Source organism: Astatotilapia calliptera, chromosome 17, assembly GCF_900246225.1.
Source record: "Astatotilapia calliptera chromosome 17, fAstCal1.2, whole genome shotgun sequence".
Lineage (NCBI taxonomy): Eukaryota > Metazoa > Chordata > Actinopteri > Cichliformes > Cichlidae > Astatotilapia > Astatotilapia calliptera.
Genome location: NC_039318.1, coordinates 2082600 through 2100299, shown reverse-complemented (window position 1 = coordinate 2100299; position 17700 = coordinate 2082600). Strand labels below are relative to the sequence as shown.

The 17700-nt window shown below is 41.0% G+C and overlaps 1 protein-coding gene across 8 annotated transcripts in view; it reads right to left on the bottom strand.

The window, feature by feature from the left end:
* LOC113009543 (DENN domain-containing protein 5B-like) overlaps window positions 1-17700 on the bottom strand; it is a 78699-nt gene that overhangs the window by 16393 nt on the left and 44606 nt on the right. For all 8 annotated transcript variants that reach the window (XM_026147912.1, XM_026147905.1, XM_026147906.1 and 5 more), the window contains 4 exons: window positions 16847-17531; window positions 8720-8907; window positions 3623-4198; window positions 2489-2720 (listed from right to left, as the gene is read on the bottom strand). In XM_026147912.1, the coding sequence (XP_026003697.1) occupies window positions 2489-2720; window positions 3623-4198; window positions 8720-8907; window positions 16847-17531 (1681 nt within the window). The remainder of the gene's footprint in view (window positions 1-2488; window positions 2721-3622; window positions 4199-8719; window positions 8908-16846; window positions 17532-17700) is intronic.

Sequence of the window (17700 nt, the reverse complement as noted above, 5' to 3'; positions counted from 1 at the left end):
ATTAAATAGATTCAACATCTTTCTTCTGCAGAATTGCAGACTGCACAGATGGTACCTTCCCAAAGGAAAACGTACTATAGCTTACTAGGGTATATTTTACATCAAATTAAAACTTTGGATGTAAGATTCAGATAATTATTTATTAAAAGCTCGACATTTTAAATGAGAATAAGAAAGAAAAGTATGTCTTTGTGCCCCCTTTTCCCTGTTCATGCCCTATCGGCCCCCCTGGCTAAACTTTGCTAGATCCACCCCTGCACAGTTACCAGCCGTCAGCTGTAGAAAAAGATCCTGGTGTAGAAAGTAATAATAAATACATTAACAACAGCTGATCAAGCTTAAACGTGCTGCTGTTGTTCAGCCGCTGGTTTCCTCTTTCTGGTGCAAAGTGGGCCAAAAACAAACAAGAGAGACAGAGTCGCGACAGAAAAGCCGATCAGCTGATCATTGATCAGTTTCATGATTAAAGTAGCAACAGGAGAGGGAGGGAGAGAGAGGCAGTCGCTCCATATATCGGTTGTTAAGCTTAACGTGGGAATGCTTTACAAACAGAGATGAACTTACACACTTGCTTTACTTCTGTCTGAGATAACTTCCTCAGAGATGAAATGCTCAACCAGACCGCCGACAGGTCTCACACGCCACAGCCGCTCTATCACGTGACGCATACTGCTCCGACGTGCTACGGTTATGAGCCGAGTTACGCCATGTCGCAAGTTTTGTGAGGTGCTTTTTTGATATTTAATGGATCGATTACATTTTTTATTTCCCTCCGATATCCGATCCAGTAATTTAGGTCAGTATCGGACCGATACCGATAAGTAATATCGGATCGGCCCATCTCTAATGGAAACAGGAAGAAAATGTTGCGCTTTGCCAAACTATGCTGTGGTTGCGGTTCTGTCATGGTGCAGGGCTGCATTTCAGCCAGTGTGAAGATGATCTGATCTAAACAAATGGAATTATGAAAGTGACAAAGTACAGTCAAATTTTTATCCACCACACAATCTGGACAGTGTTTAACCCTTTAAGACCTGCCATAGAACCAAGTCTGCCAGAGCTTATATTATATTTTTACCTGCTGTGGAGCCATTTTTGGGAGCATTTGAAGTTGCTATACATCAATACAACCATTATAGCCCAAATTTTAATAATATGTCTGCATTAGGTGCATAGAAATTACATAAATTGCAAAAGTGCAATAAACTACAAAAAAATTTAAATTCGTTTTTGTTTTTTTAACATATATTTCTACTTAGAGAAATTTAAGAGGTTTATCCCTCAAAACTGTAAATACAAAAAAGTTGCAAAAATAGTTTCCCACCACAGGAAATTTATTTTAAGTGTCTTCATAGTTTTATTTTTGAAATACACCAATTTTTATATACTGCAGGAAAAACGAAAATAAATATTATAATGCAAATTTGCAAAAAAAACCCAAAACAGCATATGCATCAAAATTTAAATTAAATTTCCAGCAGTGCAATATGAGTCCTCAGCATCCCAGAAACGACACAGAAAGTCATAAACTCAAACATAACTTTTAAAAACACCAGTATAGGCTCACAAGGCCCTGATGGTAAAAAACTACATTTCCGCAAAATGACGTCACTTCCGGTTTCGGGCAGGTCATGGCGGACATGCGATAGTTCGCGCTGATGGACATAGGAAGTGTTACAAACAGCTGATCGGATCGGCGAAGCGTGTTTCCGGAATATTATGTTTTTGTTGCTGCAAGCGCTTTTTATGCAGTTTTTATATGTGGAAGGAAACCGTGACCGAGGACAAGCTGATGGCATCAGATGTAAGTACAACTCCTCTGGTTTCATATGCAAAAAAAATTATTGCGCTAGCTTACACGGTTGCAGTGCTATCGGGATTTAAAAATAGTTACGCAAAACGGAGCGTGCCCGCTCTGACCGGCTTTAAAGGGTTAACAGACAACAACTTCATTTTTCAGCATGACAACAATCACAGACCTCAGCATTACTGAAGCAGTATGGGATTATGTTGACAGAGAAGTAACAACAGGCACACAACATCCAAAGAAGAGCTGTAGCATGTCCTTCAAGGAGTCTAGATGACTATTCCTGAAGAATATTCAAAGAAATTCCAAAACAAGCTGTGATGAAGAATAAAGATTGGCTTTCAAACTTGATAAGAGCTGTACAAACATCTTCCATCTATGTTTGTACATGGTTTACATGGTAACTGCAACTTTGCATCAATCACTGAGCTAATTCCCATTTCATAAGCAAAATATAAAGAAATGTATCAACATTTTTGCATAATCTCTGAGCAAACACTACTTACATATAACAACTCTTCCACTGAAAGCAGGCACTGAAAAGACTTATTTCACTTCAGTGAGAAAGTTAATTAGCCTGGAATATTTTCATTTTCACAACACATGCTTCTCAAACCAACAATCTGAACCATGTTCACACAGAAATATATCTCTCACACACACGTCCCCATCTGAGCTTACCAGACTCTTTGAGGATGGAGCACCTCTGGTAGCAGGACGACCGGAGACTGGGAGCACGGATATTATAGAGGCGTGCCTTGTCAATACGAGTGTCAAAGACATGGAGCATAGGCTCCTTCTCCTCCCACTGAGACATGATCTTGTTGTCGATGAAGGTGGCAAACATCTGTGTCTCGATGAAGTGAGACAGAAAGGGAAGGTAGGGCTCTGGCTGGTCTGACAGGAATGAAGCCTGTTCACAAGAGCATATGTATTTTCAGTACTGTGCAGTTCAATGTCATTTATATAGCATCTTTAGTAACTTTAGATTTTAAGGTAAAGACAGCACAATATTATAGAAAAACCTCAACTATAAAACAATCCCCTACGGCAAGCACAGGGAGAAAGAGCCCACTTTCAGACAACAATTTGTTTGTAATAAACAAAGCTAGCCTTAAACCACAAATGCCAGGAAAATGTAAATATAGAATTTTAACAGAAAGGAAAACAACACAATGAAATAAATAAGTCTAATCAGCACTAAACATTGACTGAAAATATGCAGACTGATTCTTCAGTTTAAAATACTGTCCATTCTTACATAAAATACTTTAATAGGAAACAGTAACAGGAACTAACAGGTTTCAGAAATAAACAGAACAAAGAAAATAGAGTCCAAAGAGACTACGCTATCATTTCTTCCAATTATGGATGATCTCCAGCTAATTCATGATAAATCCTCTGGCTTTTCTTATGATCCACTGTCCTTCCCTTAGATATGCCCTTCTTTCCATTTGTTCTTTTGCTTTTTAAATCACTACCAAGTGAGATGAACTACAACTTATTTGGAAACTGTTTCCTCCTGTTTATGTCATTTTAGGGAGGTAAGCTGCTGTTTTTTTTAGTTATTTCTTGGTTATATTGTGGTTTGTTTGTTATTTTGGCCTCATGTTCTTTTGATATCATTTTGTACTTCTGTCCAATAATAACTAAAACATCTTGGGACTTGGAAAAAAAGGAACTGGTAAGAAGAAAAATGCCTCTTTTACAAATACCATGAAAACGTTGAGTACAACACTTGTTTTCCAATAAGGTACGACCTTTTTACAAACATATTTCTGACTGAGGCACAACGGGAAAGAAAACCTTGATCACCTTGTCAAAGTTGTGCATCTGCTCCCTGTTGGTGAGCCAGGACTCCAGATCAGGAGCGCTCTGGATAACAAACGATTCATAGTCTGCAAACATGGTAGTGAAGCGGCTGGCGAACACCTCCCTCAGCTGAACGTTCAGTTTGGCGTTCCTTAGCTCCTCTTCTTCACCTCCTGTTTGGTTTCCTCCGTCGGTGGGCTGACCTTTGACTCCAGCCCTCAGGGCTTCCACACGTGCCACAGTCACCCCAGTGCGTTTAGTCAGTGCCTGCAGTCTCTCCAGCGTAGCATTTCCCTGCAGCAGCTCCAGCACCACTAACTCCTCTCCTGCCAGATTGCCATTACGTCCATCGTCCTCTAGCTGTCGAAGGGTGGCGGATTTGCGTTCCCTTCCTGGGGTGGACGAGGTGCTGCCAGGACTGGAGCGGGTCCGGGGCGGGGCGCCAGTGTTGGCAGAGAAGCCAAAGCTTAATAACACCTCAGTGAGCTCCTGGATGAATTCGGTCTTGTTTGGGAACTGAGGGAAGTCCTCTGGAAGCTCGATGGAGTGGTTGTCAATATCCACAAAACACAGGTTGGCCTGTGAGAGGAAAACACGTTTTTATTAGGCTCTGAAATAAACTCTAATGGTGCAAGTTTCAGTTCTGTGATGTGCATTTCTGTTGGCACAACAAGTGAATTCAAATGTGTTCACCGCAGACATTGGATCGATGTGTCTTCTGTGCACTGCAGACAGGAGAAACAGCTGGTGGAGGCAGGATTAGTAAAGACAGATCGTTTTTAGGAGGTGGAGGTATGATGGGGGTTGGGATATGGAGTGTCGAGAATATAGGCCAATGGAATAACAGCATATATTCAGACACCAATCCAAATGTGATAGGATGGAATTTGCATCACGCCTCATGGGGGATTAAAGCAAAACCTCTAGAAACACTAAACATGTAGAAATGAGCTTCTACATATCACAGAATACAGACTGCTAAAGGACCTCTCAATTTAAAACGTTTTACAAGGACTATAAAAATGTTGCCAAACAGACCGACGTACACCACAGCTGGGGGAATTTCTTAGTTGTTAATTGATTGAATGTCCAAGTGCAATTCCTGTTTGCTGACTTCTAAATGTAGTAAATCTCACTGAGCAAAGTAAAAGAAGGTTTGGGTGAGAATATTGAATGAGTGTAAAAACAGACATCGAAATTAGGTGAGATGTACGTGGAGTTCTGTGAGATAGCAGTAAGGCACGTGAGCCCATGAGACTGTAAGCATACAGACACAACCAAAAACCAACTTGTTGAATTAAGTTTACAGAAACGTTCGTTTGGCTCTGGCCTCTCATAGCTATACTTGCAGGCAGAGAAAGGCACAGTGTAACAGAGCCAAACATCTCTCATGCTCACGTTTTTAATAAACAGGGTTAGAAAAAGACAAACTCTGGCTACACTTTCCTCCCTCTCATCATCTACTCTTTGTGTGGCTTTTCATTTCTAGGTCACATCCACTTCAAAGGCAAACACAGGGACAAACTGTTCATGCAGGGGCTCCTGTGAGGGGATAAGGAGGAGGTGAGGAGAGTTAGAAGGGAGCTGTGGGTGATGCACAGAGGCATCCTGCACTGAATTGGATAATTAACACCCATATGTAAAGTCCCAGATTAACGACCCAGGGTGATGATGGGGGTGTGAGCAAAGCCAGAGGCCTGAAAGAATCGATTTTCTGCTTTGTTAGAGCCTTATCGTGCCCTAACACATAAACACACACACACACAGTAACTGTAACCCACCCAGCACTGGACTATACAATGGTTAAAATCCAGGACACATTCACCTCCTCACTGTCTGACTGAGGCTGAAAAGTGACAAAGCAATAAAAGACTACTCCTGTCTGGCTCTGCCTTGAGGTGAATTTAACGATAACAAGGAAACTGACTGTTTTTCATTTAATTATTTCATATCAGTTTATTTATATATCTATAGCACTTCGCTCTCGCTCTGCAGGCCTACTTGTTGTTCCTAGAGTATTTAACAGTAGAATGGGAGGCAGAGCCTTCAGTTTTCAGGCCCCTCTTCTGTGGAACCAGCTTCCAGTTTGGATTCAGGAGACAGACACTATCTCTACTTTCAAGATCAGGCTTCAAACTTTCCTCTTTGGTAAAGCATATAGTTAGGGCTGGACCAGGTGACCCTGAATCCTCCCTTAGTTATACTGTAATAGATGTAGACTGCCGGGGGATTCCCATGATGCATTGGGTTTTTCCTTTCCAGTCACCTTCCTCACTCACTATGTATTAACAGACCTCTCTGCATTGAATCATACCTGTTATTAACCTCTGTCTCTCTTCCACAGCATGTCTTTATCCTGTCTTCCCTCTCTCGCCCCAACCAATCACAGCAGATGGCCCCGCCCCTCCCTGAGCCTGGTTCTGCTGGAGGTTTCTTCCTGTTAAAAGGGAGTTTTTCCTTCCCACTGTCGCCAAAGTGCTTGCTCATAGGGGGTCATATGATTGTTGGGTTTTTCTCTGTACCTATGAAGCGCCTTGAGGCGACTTTTGTTGTGATTTGATGCTATATAAATAAAATTGAATTGAAATGAATTGAATATAGTGCAGGGGATGATACAGTTAAAAAAAACATCACCTCATCCAATAAAGAAGAACAGCATTGTAGCATTATAAAGCATTAAAACTGCATGTTAGGCTTTTATAAACTAAAACTACAATAAATACAAAGATAAAGATAGCAGATCCAGAACAAAGACAACATAAAGACTGTATTTCATCCAGCTGAGCTGGCTGCTGTGTCCTTATAGAGACTTGATCAAACGGAACCATTATTAATAAAGTTTGATTCAGTTTTTTTCTGGTTTAATAAGTAAAATGTGTGCCATGCTCATTTAAATGTGCAAGTGTGTGTGTGTGTGTGTGTGTGTGTGTGTGTGTGTGTGTGTGTGTGTGTGTGTGTGTGTGTGTGTGTGTGTGTGTGGTTAGACTTAAAGGAGGTTACCTACACACCTGAACAGAAACTAGAAGATGTGAAATTATAAATTAAGTTCTATGTTATTACAATTTCCTGTTACAAGCTTTTCAGTTTGGGTGCTCCGAAAAGGAACATTTTTATAAAAATACAGATGACATCCTGATCTGGTGTAAATGCAAAAATCCTAGGTGACATCTTTCTGGAGTTTTGTGTTCACAAGAGTTTCAGAAAACCTGACCTCTGACCTCTTAGGTGGGACATAACAAAGTACTTCGTTACTGTATTTATGTAGAATTTTCAGGTATCTGTATTTTTCTTCTGACAACTTTTACTCCCTACATTTTAAACATGCCTGTTACTCTAGGTTTATTTAAAGAGAATAATGTTTTTTTAACCCTTTAAGACCTACTATAGAACCAAATCCGCCAGAGCTTACTTTATTATTTTACATGCTGTAGTGCCATTTTTGGGAGCATTTCAAGTTGCGATACATCAATACAACTGTTATAGCCCATATTTTAATAATATGTATGCATTAAGTCCATAGTAATTACATTAATTGCAAAAAAGTGCAATAAAGTACAAAAAAATTGAAAATCGTTTTTGTTTTTTTTTTACATATATTTCTACTTTGAGAAATTTAAGAGGTTTATCCCTCAAAACTTTAAATACAAAAAAGTTGCAAAAAATAGTTTACAACAACAGGAAATTTATTTTGAGTGTCTTCATAGTTTTATTTTGGAGATACACCAATTTTTATACACTGCAGGAAAAACAAAAAACAATCCTATGATGCAAATTTGCAAAGAAAACAGCAGGTGCATCAAATAAACTATTTCCAGCAGTGCAATTCGAGTTCTAAGCATCCCAGCAACTATTCAGAAAAGCATAAAGTCAAACATGACTTATAAAAACACCAGTATAGGCTTTTAAGGCCTATAAGTAAAAAAAACCTACATTTTCCGCAAAATGATGTCACTTCCGGTTTTGGGCAGGAAATGGCGGACATGCGATCGTTCGCGTTGACGTCTTTTTCAATGTAGGAAGTGTTACGAACAGCTGATCAGATCAGCAAAACCTGTTTCTGGAATATTATGTTTTTGTTCCTGCAAGAGCTTTTTATGCAGTTTTTGCAAAGCTTTATGTGGAAGGAAACCGTGACCGAGGACAAGCTGATGGCATAAGATGTAAGTACAACTCCTCCGGTTTCATATGCAAAAAAAATCATTGCGCTAGCTTACACGGTTCAGGTTCTACAGGGATTTAAAAATAGTTACGCAAAACGGAGCATGCTGCTCTGACCGGCTTTAAAGGGTTAAGGGGCATCCAATGTCTGCACAAACATCAACAAACACAGAGAAAGAGTGAGAGACAACTTCAGTCAGAAATAAAGATGAGAAAGACAGGACAGGAGAGGAAGAAGAGAGGTTGGATTTAAAGGTAAGGACGGCTCAGTAACTGACAAATTTAAGACATTTTGTCTTATAGCTTGTGAAACATCTGCTTACATCTTGTTGAAATCAGTTTTTTAAATCCACACAGAGCAGCAGACCAGCTAATCACAGACTGTACACAAAGGAAATCTACTGAAACTCACATTAGAAATGACTGTGAGCTGTGACTCTTTTCCCTGTGCTGAGCCACAGCACATGCTGTATCTCACGTTGACCCCTGACAGTACTCATGTGTGAAGTCATCCTCTTGATTCAGTAATTTGATATTTACCGGAGTATCTGCGCTTCTACTTAAATACAGAACGTCTGTACTTTTTCACCTCTGCCTGACCCAGAGTCAGATTTAAACTAGTCCCAAATTTCTAGGAGATGCACCTGTGACATAACTATGAAAATCCTTCATTCTCGAGTTACGGCGTTCACAAACTTGGCTGCCTTCTGACCATTGTTGATGCAGTTTCATGAATCCACAGCTTGATCAAGCCCAGTGACAGAAGCACCATACACCTACAGCACTCAAAGGATCTGCGGCCAGCATCCTGTGCCAGACCATAGACACCAACACTGGTACCCTGCCTGGTAGGACTCCTGGTCGATAGTAATTAATATTATACAGCTGGTTTTAATGTTGTGGCTGGTCTGTGCATTAACGCTACCCAGGCTGATGTTGTACCTCCTGAGGAAGCTCAAGTTTGGAGCGGTCAGTGCCCTCTTTGGACTGCAGTCCCATCAGGTAGGGAACAGGTGCATCTAGGAAATGAAGGAGGGAGGCTGGCAGGATGGGAACATAGACGTGCTGCCACTGGAAGGGAAATAGGAGGGTGGTGATGCCCTCTGCCACTGTCATCAACCGCTGGTAGTCTGAGAAACACAGAGAAAGAAGTGTGATGTGAGACAAGAGCATTACAGCAACACGTAGTTTCATGTCAGTTGTAAAATTGCACTCTGATGATCCTAAATTCACGCTAAGCTCCAGCAAACACCACACAAGCACTGCTACAGTGTCTTGCAGGCTGAGTTCAGCAGCAGTTCAATCAGATTTCATCATTATGGCCTGAGTGAAAAGTCCACTTGGAGGAAACATAACTAAGGTTTCATGAATTCATCATCCTCTCCTCTCCTATGGTCCACTCCCCCTGGCTCAGCCAGCATCTCCCGATCTGTATGTGCACCTTCACTGAAGGTTTCCAAAGTCTTAACCACAGTCTGCGTGTCGGAGATACAGCTGGTTCACTTATCGGAAAACGTCCGTTTCTAGAAGCAGAATGTATTTACAATTGTGTTTAAATGTCTATATAAACACACACACACACACACACTTGGAAACAATTATAAGCACAGCTGCTCTAGGTAAGTGTGTAAAATACATGTTAGAATAAATGTCACACACTCAAACAAAAAGTGAGGCAATAGGTCTTTTTCTTTTGTGTTGGGAGAATTAGTGATGTCTAAAGAACCAATACGTGTGATTCCTCTCAAAGGCAAATTTTGGAATCTGCAATAGTACTTGATGTTTTTTTTACTAAGGTAAATACCACAGGCAGCAAACCAAGGGTGCAATTGTTCTGAAACTAAAGGGGGCAGCATATACACGTATTCTAGTCTATTCTTAAATAAAGAAGAAGAAGAACGGCAGCTAGGAGCACAGGAGGGAGGCAGAGCCTTCAGTTTCCAGGCCCCTCTTCTGTGGAACCAGCTTCTGCAATTCTGCAATGGCAACTGATGTTAAAGACTCATGACCAATTATCACAAAGGCTTGATTAGGTTTACAAGGAAATTACTTTTTCAAACAGCATCAAGTGGGTCAGGATCGCCTTTTTTCAGTCATTATTTAAAAAGTGCATTTTGTATTTACTTAAGCTTTGTTTAAGATTCAAATTTGTTTGATGATCTAAAACATAAAGTTGTGACAAATATGCCAAAAGAAGTAATCAGGAAGAGGGCAAACACTTTTCCCATCGTCATTAAGAACCTCCACAGGCAGAGTTGCTAGAAGTTACTAAAGCTGCTACCACAGCAGACACTTGTGTATGTTAAAGCTCTCGTGGTATTCAAAGCCCCTCGTACACATCATGGTACTGGGCACTATTGGCATACGGGGCCATATGGTACGGAGTAAAATGTGGGGCTAAGTTGGCGCAGTGCTGAGGTTTGGGCCTACTTTTTAAACTGCATTATAACACATATATGAAGATTACCTTTCATGCAAATCTAAAATAACTGCACTTAATCAAAGCACGATTTACAGGTTGGCTGTAGCTCAGGAAGTTGAGCTACTACTAATCAGAAGACTGGTGGTTTGATCCCCGTCTGCTCCAGTCTGCAGACGGGGATTGCCTTTGGCAATATTAACCCCAAGTTGCTCTCCGATCCATCCGAGGCGAGTGTTAAATTTAGGGGTGAATGAGGCATAAGGACGCATTCTCAAAGTGAAAATCTGAGTAATTAATAAATGTTTTTGTGGGAAAGAGACAAGCCAGGTTTTGAAGCTCCTACCTGTAGGCGTGTGAGCATATTTTTCATATGTCTGTACATGTTCAAAGTTTCTCCTTTGTGTGGGGAACACAGCAAGCAAATCTCACAGAAACACTCCTGTTTCTTAATGTTGCAGCATGTCTCATCCTATTTGCTCTCTTTAGCTTTAAAATAACAAGTTCAGCTGTTCTACTTTAGTCATCAACACTTGCTGTTCTAATCTGACTTAAGTGGCGAGGTGCAGTATCTCATAAATTCCCTCCTCTTCCCTTTACTCACACTGACAGACTTTAAACTTGCTAACTCGAGGCACCTTCAGATATATTTTGGAAAGCCCCAGCAGTGACAGGGCTCAGGGTTGCTGTTGTTGTTATAGAACTGAAAAACAAGACGAAACAGGTCAAGTCATTGTGAAACTGTAACGGTGCATTAGGGCCTGATAAAGACCAGCAGCTCAGTCTCACAAGGCAAGAAGTGAGCAAGTCTGTGGTAAACAGCTGTTACTGTCAGGAAGCAAGTTGTCATCCCATGACAAGTCAAACACGCTGATTAATCACACTGTGTGAAAACGCTGGCCGACTGCTCTGGATAAACGCATACGATGCACCTTAAACAGCAAACAGACTAACAGTTCTTGTGAAGGTCAGGACAGGAAATGACATTTGCATCAGTGCAGTGTTAGTGCACACAGGCACCTGGCTCTGTCTGATGCTTTTTAAGCAGTTCAAGCAATTTCTGTATATAGAGAATAACTGCAGACAGATTCTTAAGGTGTATCTACAAAACACCTGTGAATCTCCTGCAGTGGTCCCATCAACATCCAGTGAGGTCAGTGGTTCCATCTTTGGCCTGTGATTGATCCACCGACCTTCTGCTGCTGGAAGTTTTTTAGCATCTACACATTTTTTTCTTTCTTTGAGTGGTTGCCAAAGTCAGAGACTCTGAGTAGGAATGTGAACATTATTAAACACTTTCACTGCATGTGACGAATAAAGAATCTTGACTAATCCTTCCGTTCTCTAACTGCATGTCTTTGGACTGTGAGAGGAAGCTGGAGCACGTGGAGACACACAACCTTCACACAGTAAGACCCCTGATAGTGGAATTGAACTCAGGATCTTCTTGCTGTGAGCCGACAGTGCTAACCGCCATGCCACAGTGCTTAATAATAACGGCTAGCTTATTATTAACACAATCAATAACGACACGGCAGGACAGCAGCTCATTAACGTGTAGCACTGTTCCATGTTTCCCTGCCTACAGCGCCATTACATATGAAGTTGGTATATTTCTGTACGCACATAATTACTCAACTTTTTTTGATCACTCGTGTTTGTGTAATCTGTGCAGAATGTAAAAAGACGAGGAATATGCTCATTTTTAATCAGTTTGTATTATTGAGTATTATTGTGGATTTTCAAAGAAAGTAATTGCAGAAACCGGCCTAATTCATGATTTCAAATCCTTGATTTTAAACTTGTGGCAGAAACAAAAGTACCTATAAGCATATTAAACTTAAGCTAACATTAAATGTAGCAGTTCAACTGCAGCTTAAACACACAGTCTTTCTGGAATTTGCACTCGTGAATTTGTATTCTGTAAGAAAGTTTGTTGACCTAAATTGACTTTGACGGTAACCTCAGAACATGCTGAAACAAGGAAATCACGTTGACATATGCACAGTCATAGTGTCTTCATGACTGCACAGATGAAAAGGTTTTTATTTGCCTTTAATTTGGAGCAAAAGCTTCAGTGCTTGTTAAAGTCTGACATCATTAACTCAGTCGGTTAAGCACACCGTCTTTGCAGCTATTAATGTTTTATCATATATGTCATTTGACACTTTAATATAATTTTTTTTGTAATGCAAACATTTTAAATGCAAACCTCACGTTCTCGCAGCAAATCTCCTTTGCAGAATAAATGTGACTCGGAAGGGCCACAAGAATCATCTTTACTAACAAGCTCACACTAAAATGTGTTGAAAAACCTTTTCTTTACTAAGAACAATACACAGTGAGGTGCGTGATCAGATCCAGAGAGTGAAGATGCCAGAACAATGGAACCAGACAAGATTTTACAAATGTAGAAAGGATCACTGGGACAACTTTGACATCTATAGTGAGGGAGTCGAGTTTTTGGTCACTCTCATTGATGCCCACTTCAATTGCTTGCCTCAAAGTTGAGAAGTTAAATGTCCGTCTTTCAGCAGAGTTTGTTCTGTCTGGACAGATAACTACTTACGACATTTATCAGAATCCCATTTAATCAAACGTGACTCACAAACTAAAAAAGGGTTTTCCTCTTCATTTATTTACACGAGCGATTTCTACGTGCCTACAGAGAACCTGGACCTCCTAGAGGTAGTTTCTGATGGTTGTTATGAATGCCGCCTTTAAAACTGGCGTTTTTTGATTTGGAGTTGAAGGTCTGGTATATGAGCTAACAGCTTCTTTTTGCATGACTCATCATGCACAGAAGATAAACAAGCTGCAGAGAGAGTGCTGAAGCTGCACTGAAACTGCAAAAGAGTATGACTGAGGAATGTAGGACAAATAATGATCTCAGTCTACACACTAGATTCTCTGCATTTGGCTCTAATACTCTAACACAGTGAGGAACGCACACACTGCGTCTCACTGCAGCTGTCAATAATAAATGAAAGGAATCCTAGAAGCAGGGAAATCTGATCACTGTGTATCTGAGTGTGATATGCACATAAAGCCTCATTACAGTGTTCTCTGTTTTCATCTGAGTTTTTACTTTACAAGTTTCTAATGCTTCTCCGCTTCAAAGTATAGAAAACAGGAACAGTATGTTTTCTTTTCTGTTATCAAACTGTTCTGGAGAACTGGTGCCAGAGGAACAACCTCCTTCTAAACGTCAGTAAGACAAAGGAGCTGATAGTGGACTTCAGCACTAAGCAGGAGAGGAACTACCAGACCCCCGTCATCAACGAGTGCCCAGTGGAGAGAGTGGACAGCTTCAAATACCTCGGAGTTCACATCACGCAGGACCTGTCATGGTCCTGTCACATCAACACCGTGGTGAAAAAGGCCCGTCAGCGTCTCTACCACCTCAGACGCTTGAGAGACTTCCAACTGCCCTCCAAGGTGCTCAGGAACTTTTACTCGTGCACCATAGAGAGCATCCTGACGGGAAACATCTTAACCTGGTTCGGGAACAGCACCATGCAGGACAGACGAGCTCTACAGAGGGTTGTGCGGTCAGCTGAGCGCACCATCCGCTCCGAGCTCCCTGACCTGCACTCAATCTACAGCAGGCGGTGCTGGACCAAGGCCAGGAAGATGGTGAAGGACCTCAGCCATCCCAACAACAGACTGTTCTCTCTGCTGAGGTCAGGAAAGCGATTCCGCTCCCTGAAGACCAACACAGAGAGACTGAGGAGGAGCTTCTTCCCGCAGGCGATACGGTCTCTCAATCACACCACCACACAGTACTGACCCACACATATGGTTCTTACACACACACTGGACTTTCTGGACTTTGGTTTTGCACAACACTGGTCACTATATTCTTCATTTCCGGTTAATACTTGTACAGCTGCTGTTATTGTGTATATATTTATTTATATTTAGATTTCTTCATACATTCTTATATAGTTCTATATTGTGTATTTTGTTGTACAGTTATTTTATTTTCAACTTTAATTTATATATTTATCTTTATCTTATTCTTCCCAGTTAAATTTACCCTTCATTCTAATTTGTGTTGTACAGTTATTTCATTTTTAACCTTAATTTATATTTTATTCCTTCCTAGTTAAATTTACCCTTTTTAATTTTTCATATTTATTTATTTCCTATCTTATTCATAGCCTTTTCCTTTTTATTTCTTTAGGTCACGAGCAGTTGTCCAAGCATTTCACTACATATTGTACTGTGTATGACTGTGTACGTGACAAATAAAATTTGAATTTGAATTTCTCCCACTAGGAGCTCAGTCTGAGTGGAGTTTTTTTCTCCTCCTCTTACCTCATGTAGTGTATTTTCGTTGTTTTTTCCTATCAGCCTACCTTCTGACATGTCTGCCCAATGTGATGTTTGTGTAAAGTTGGTCAGAAGGTTCCTTTGTGAGTGCGCATGCGCCATTAGCGTGCTGCCTGCTGTAACCCTAATTTCCCTCGGGATGAATAAAGTATTCTGATTCTGAAACAAATTTTCTCCACAGACATCCACAACTTCTGGCAACCAGACAGAAAGCCTTACAATAGCTTCCAGTGGCTAAAAGGCCTCAAAGTAAGAAACGACGTCATAGCATAATAGAGTGAAGACAAAAATGTATCCACTGAAACCTCTGAAGTTGATTAATTGAATTTGATTTCATTTTTTTCTCAAATATTTTTATTGAGGTTAACCAAACAGAATACACACACATTAATAACAAGCACAATAAAAAAGAAAACATCGCAGAGGTTGTGAAAGGGGAAAAAAGCATATTGCAATGAGGTCTTAGATTCTAAGAAAGAACAGAGCTAAACTTAGTTATTGTTAAGGTGGCAGTTAAATAGAGAAATATATATGTAGAAAAAATAATATAGAATAAGAATATATAAGAATAAACAAATGAATATCTACATGCAGGCTCATAGAGCAGTGATGAACTCAGGGCCTGGAGATTTGCAAATATTTCAGCAAGGACCCTCACAGCTGTTTGTATGTTTTGCTGGTATCGCTAATCAGAACAGATCTTTTCCAGGCTTAGACAGGATATCAGATCTCTCAGCCAGTGCGAGTGGGTCGGGACAGAAGGATGCTGAATTTATCAACTTAAATATTGAATCTCACATATCCTCAGACAGAGACATGCTTAAGTCCTGCTCACAAGCAGTTTAATGCCTGACAATCGAAGGGCCTTTAATGCCCACCAGCATGTGACAGATAGCAGATATTAACCCTTTCTGAGTTGGACGCAAAGTTAGGAACATATCTGCCGTCTTCAAAGTACCTCAGGAAAGTTCGACATCTAAGACTGAAGAAAGTGTCTAATCTGAAGACGCCTGAATAAATGTGAATTTTCAGAGAGTTTCATAAAAGATGCTAAGTTATTATCAGTGAACAAATCATTAAAGCACCTAGTGCTCCGTCCACGCCAATCTTGAAATACAGGATTGCTTGTAGATGGTTAGAAAGGGTCATTTGATGCGATTGGACTCAAACAAGACAAATCAGTCAGACAGAAGTGTTTTGTCATCTGAGCCCATATCCTCACAGTGTGCCAGACCAGCAGATTATCAGATGGCTGTGGAGTGGAGATCCAACTACTGCCAAGACAGATGCATCTTTAACATAATTTAACTCCGCCGGCACCCAGGACGCTGAATTGTCCCAATTTTGGAAATGAAACCAAAATATGCTGATCATATGTTAGCTACCCACAAACTGGCAACATAACAATGATTAAAAATGAAAATGTGCCATCATCTTACAGTGACCAAAAGCTAGGGACCACAGCAAGTCTTCCAGGTCCTGATGCAACAAAACAGCCCCATCACACGACCACCACCATCTTTTACTGCTGCTATGTCCCTTTTCTGAAACGCTGCATTATGCAGTGTGACACACGCCTTCCAAAAAGTTCAACTTTTGTCTCGTGAGTCCACAAAGTTACCTTTGCTACTGGTCCTGGCTACTTGCAGCAGATGGCCCCGCCCCTCCCTGAGCCTGGTTCTGCTGGAGGTTTCTTCCTGTTAAAAGGGAGTTTTTCCTTCCCACTGTTGCCAAAGTGCTTGCTCATAGGTGGTCATATAATTGTTGTCTGCATGTATTATTGTAGGGTCTACCTTACAATATAAAGCCCCTTGAGGTGACTGTTGTTGTGATTTGGTGCCATATAAATAAAATTGAATTGAATTGAAAGTATTTTCCCACTTTCCACACAGGGCTGTGCAGGGTTGGATTTCTTCCCCTTTAATAATAATAAACCTTCATTTAGAAATTTAGAAACATTTAAGTGTTACTAACATAGAAAAAATAGGAAATCAGGAAGGCGGCAAACATTTTTCCCACTACTGTATAATGTTACAGTAGTGTAACAATTGTTCATAAGGCAACATAAGATATTACTAAAATAAGGTAAACTGAAGCTGATGACTGGACATTTAACTTATCAATGACTCTCCAGGTCCTATAACATGTTAAAATGTCCATTGAAACCATGTTGGAAGCATGTTTAGAGAATAGGTTAATGGAACTATCTAACAATGTGTGGTATAGGTGACACAGCCTGTTTGTATTCTGTATGCAGAACCAATTCAAAGTGTAATAGCACCAGAAATCCAACAGCATGTGTAGAATGTACTTACCCTGTGAGTACAGCAGAATCTGCATCTCCAGCAAGGTGCAGGTGAACACCTGGACCAGGTTTTCCACGCCTAGCAGAGAAAAGGCCTCTGCCAGGGGGAAGTCGGCCAGGGGAAGCTCTCCTGGTCCCGGCCTTTGGCAGACAATGGATTCGTATATGCCGTGGAATTTGAGTGAACGCCCCAGAGCAGGCAGCGGCACCTCGTACAGGATGTTGTAAACGTAGCTCTCCAGTGGCAAGGGGGGTGCGGTTGCAGCTATGACAGCAGAGTGCATCTGTGCAAGGAAGCGCCGGCAGGCGTGCATGAAGGGCATAGGCGTGATCAGACACAAGGCTTTGGACACATAGAGCGTGTCCCGTGACGAGTCATAGCTCCCCGCTGCACGAGATAAAGATGATGAGGATGATGAGGTGGGGGAGTAACCATCATCTAAACTGCTGGCTAGTGAGTCCATGCTGGAGGAAGAAGAGGAGGAGGAAGAAGCGGCATTTGTTTGCTCGGCATTGTGCATCTGGTAGAGAGTCTGCATGGCAGAGCAGATCTGTGGGCTGGTCACCTCCTCATAAAAGGTGTGAACGAAACCATATGTTCGAGATCCATCCTCCTTGGTGATGATGAAGGAGTGGAACTGAGGCTCGCGCTGGTCTGCCTGTGTCCTGAATGACAAACCTTTGGGCATACAGAGCTGCGGAGAGAAAGGGCAAACAGAAGTCATCGCGTCAGTTCTGATTCACTCACGCTGGAATCTTTTTATGTGTCCATAATCTTTCACTTTTCCAGATCTCATAGGATTTTCAAACACCGGTAAAAATGCTGCTTACATTTAATTCTACAGCTGAAAATCTTACAAGAAA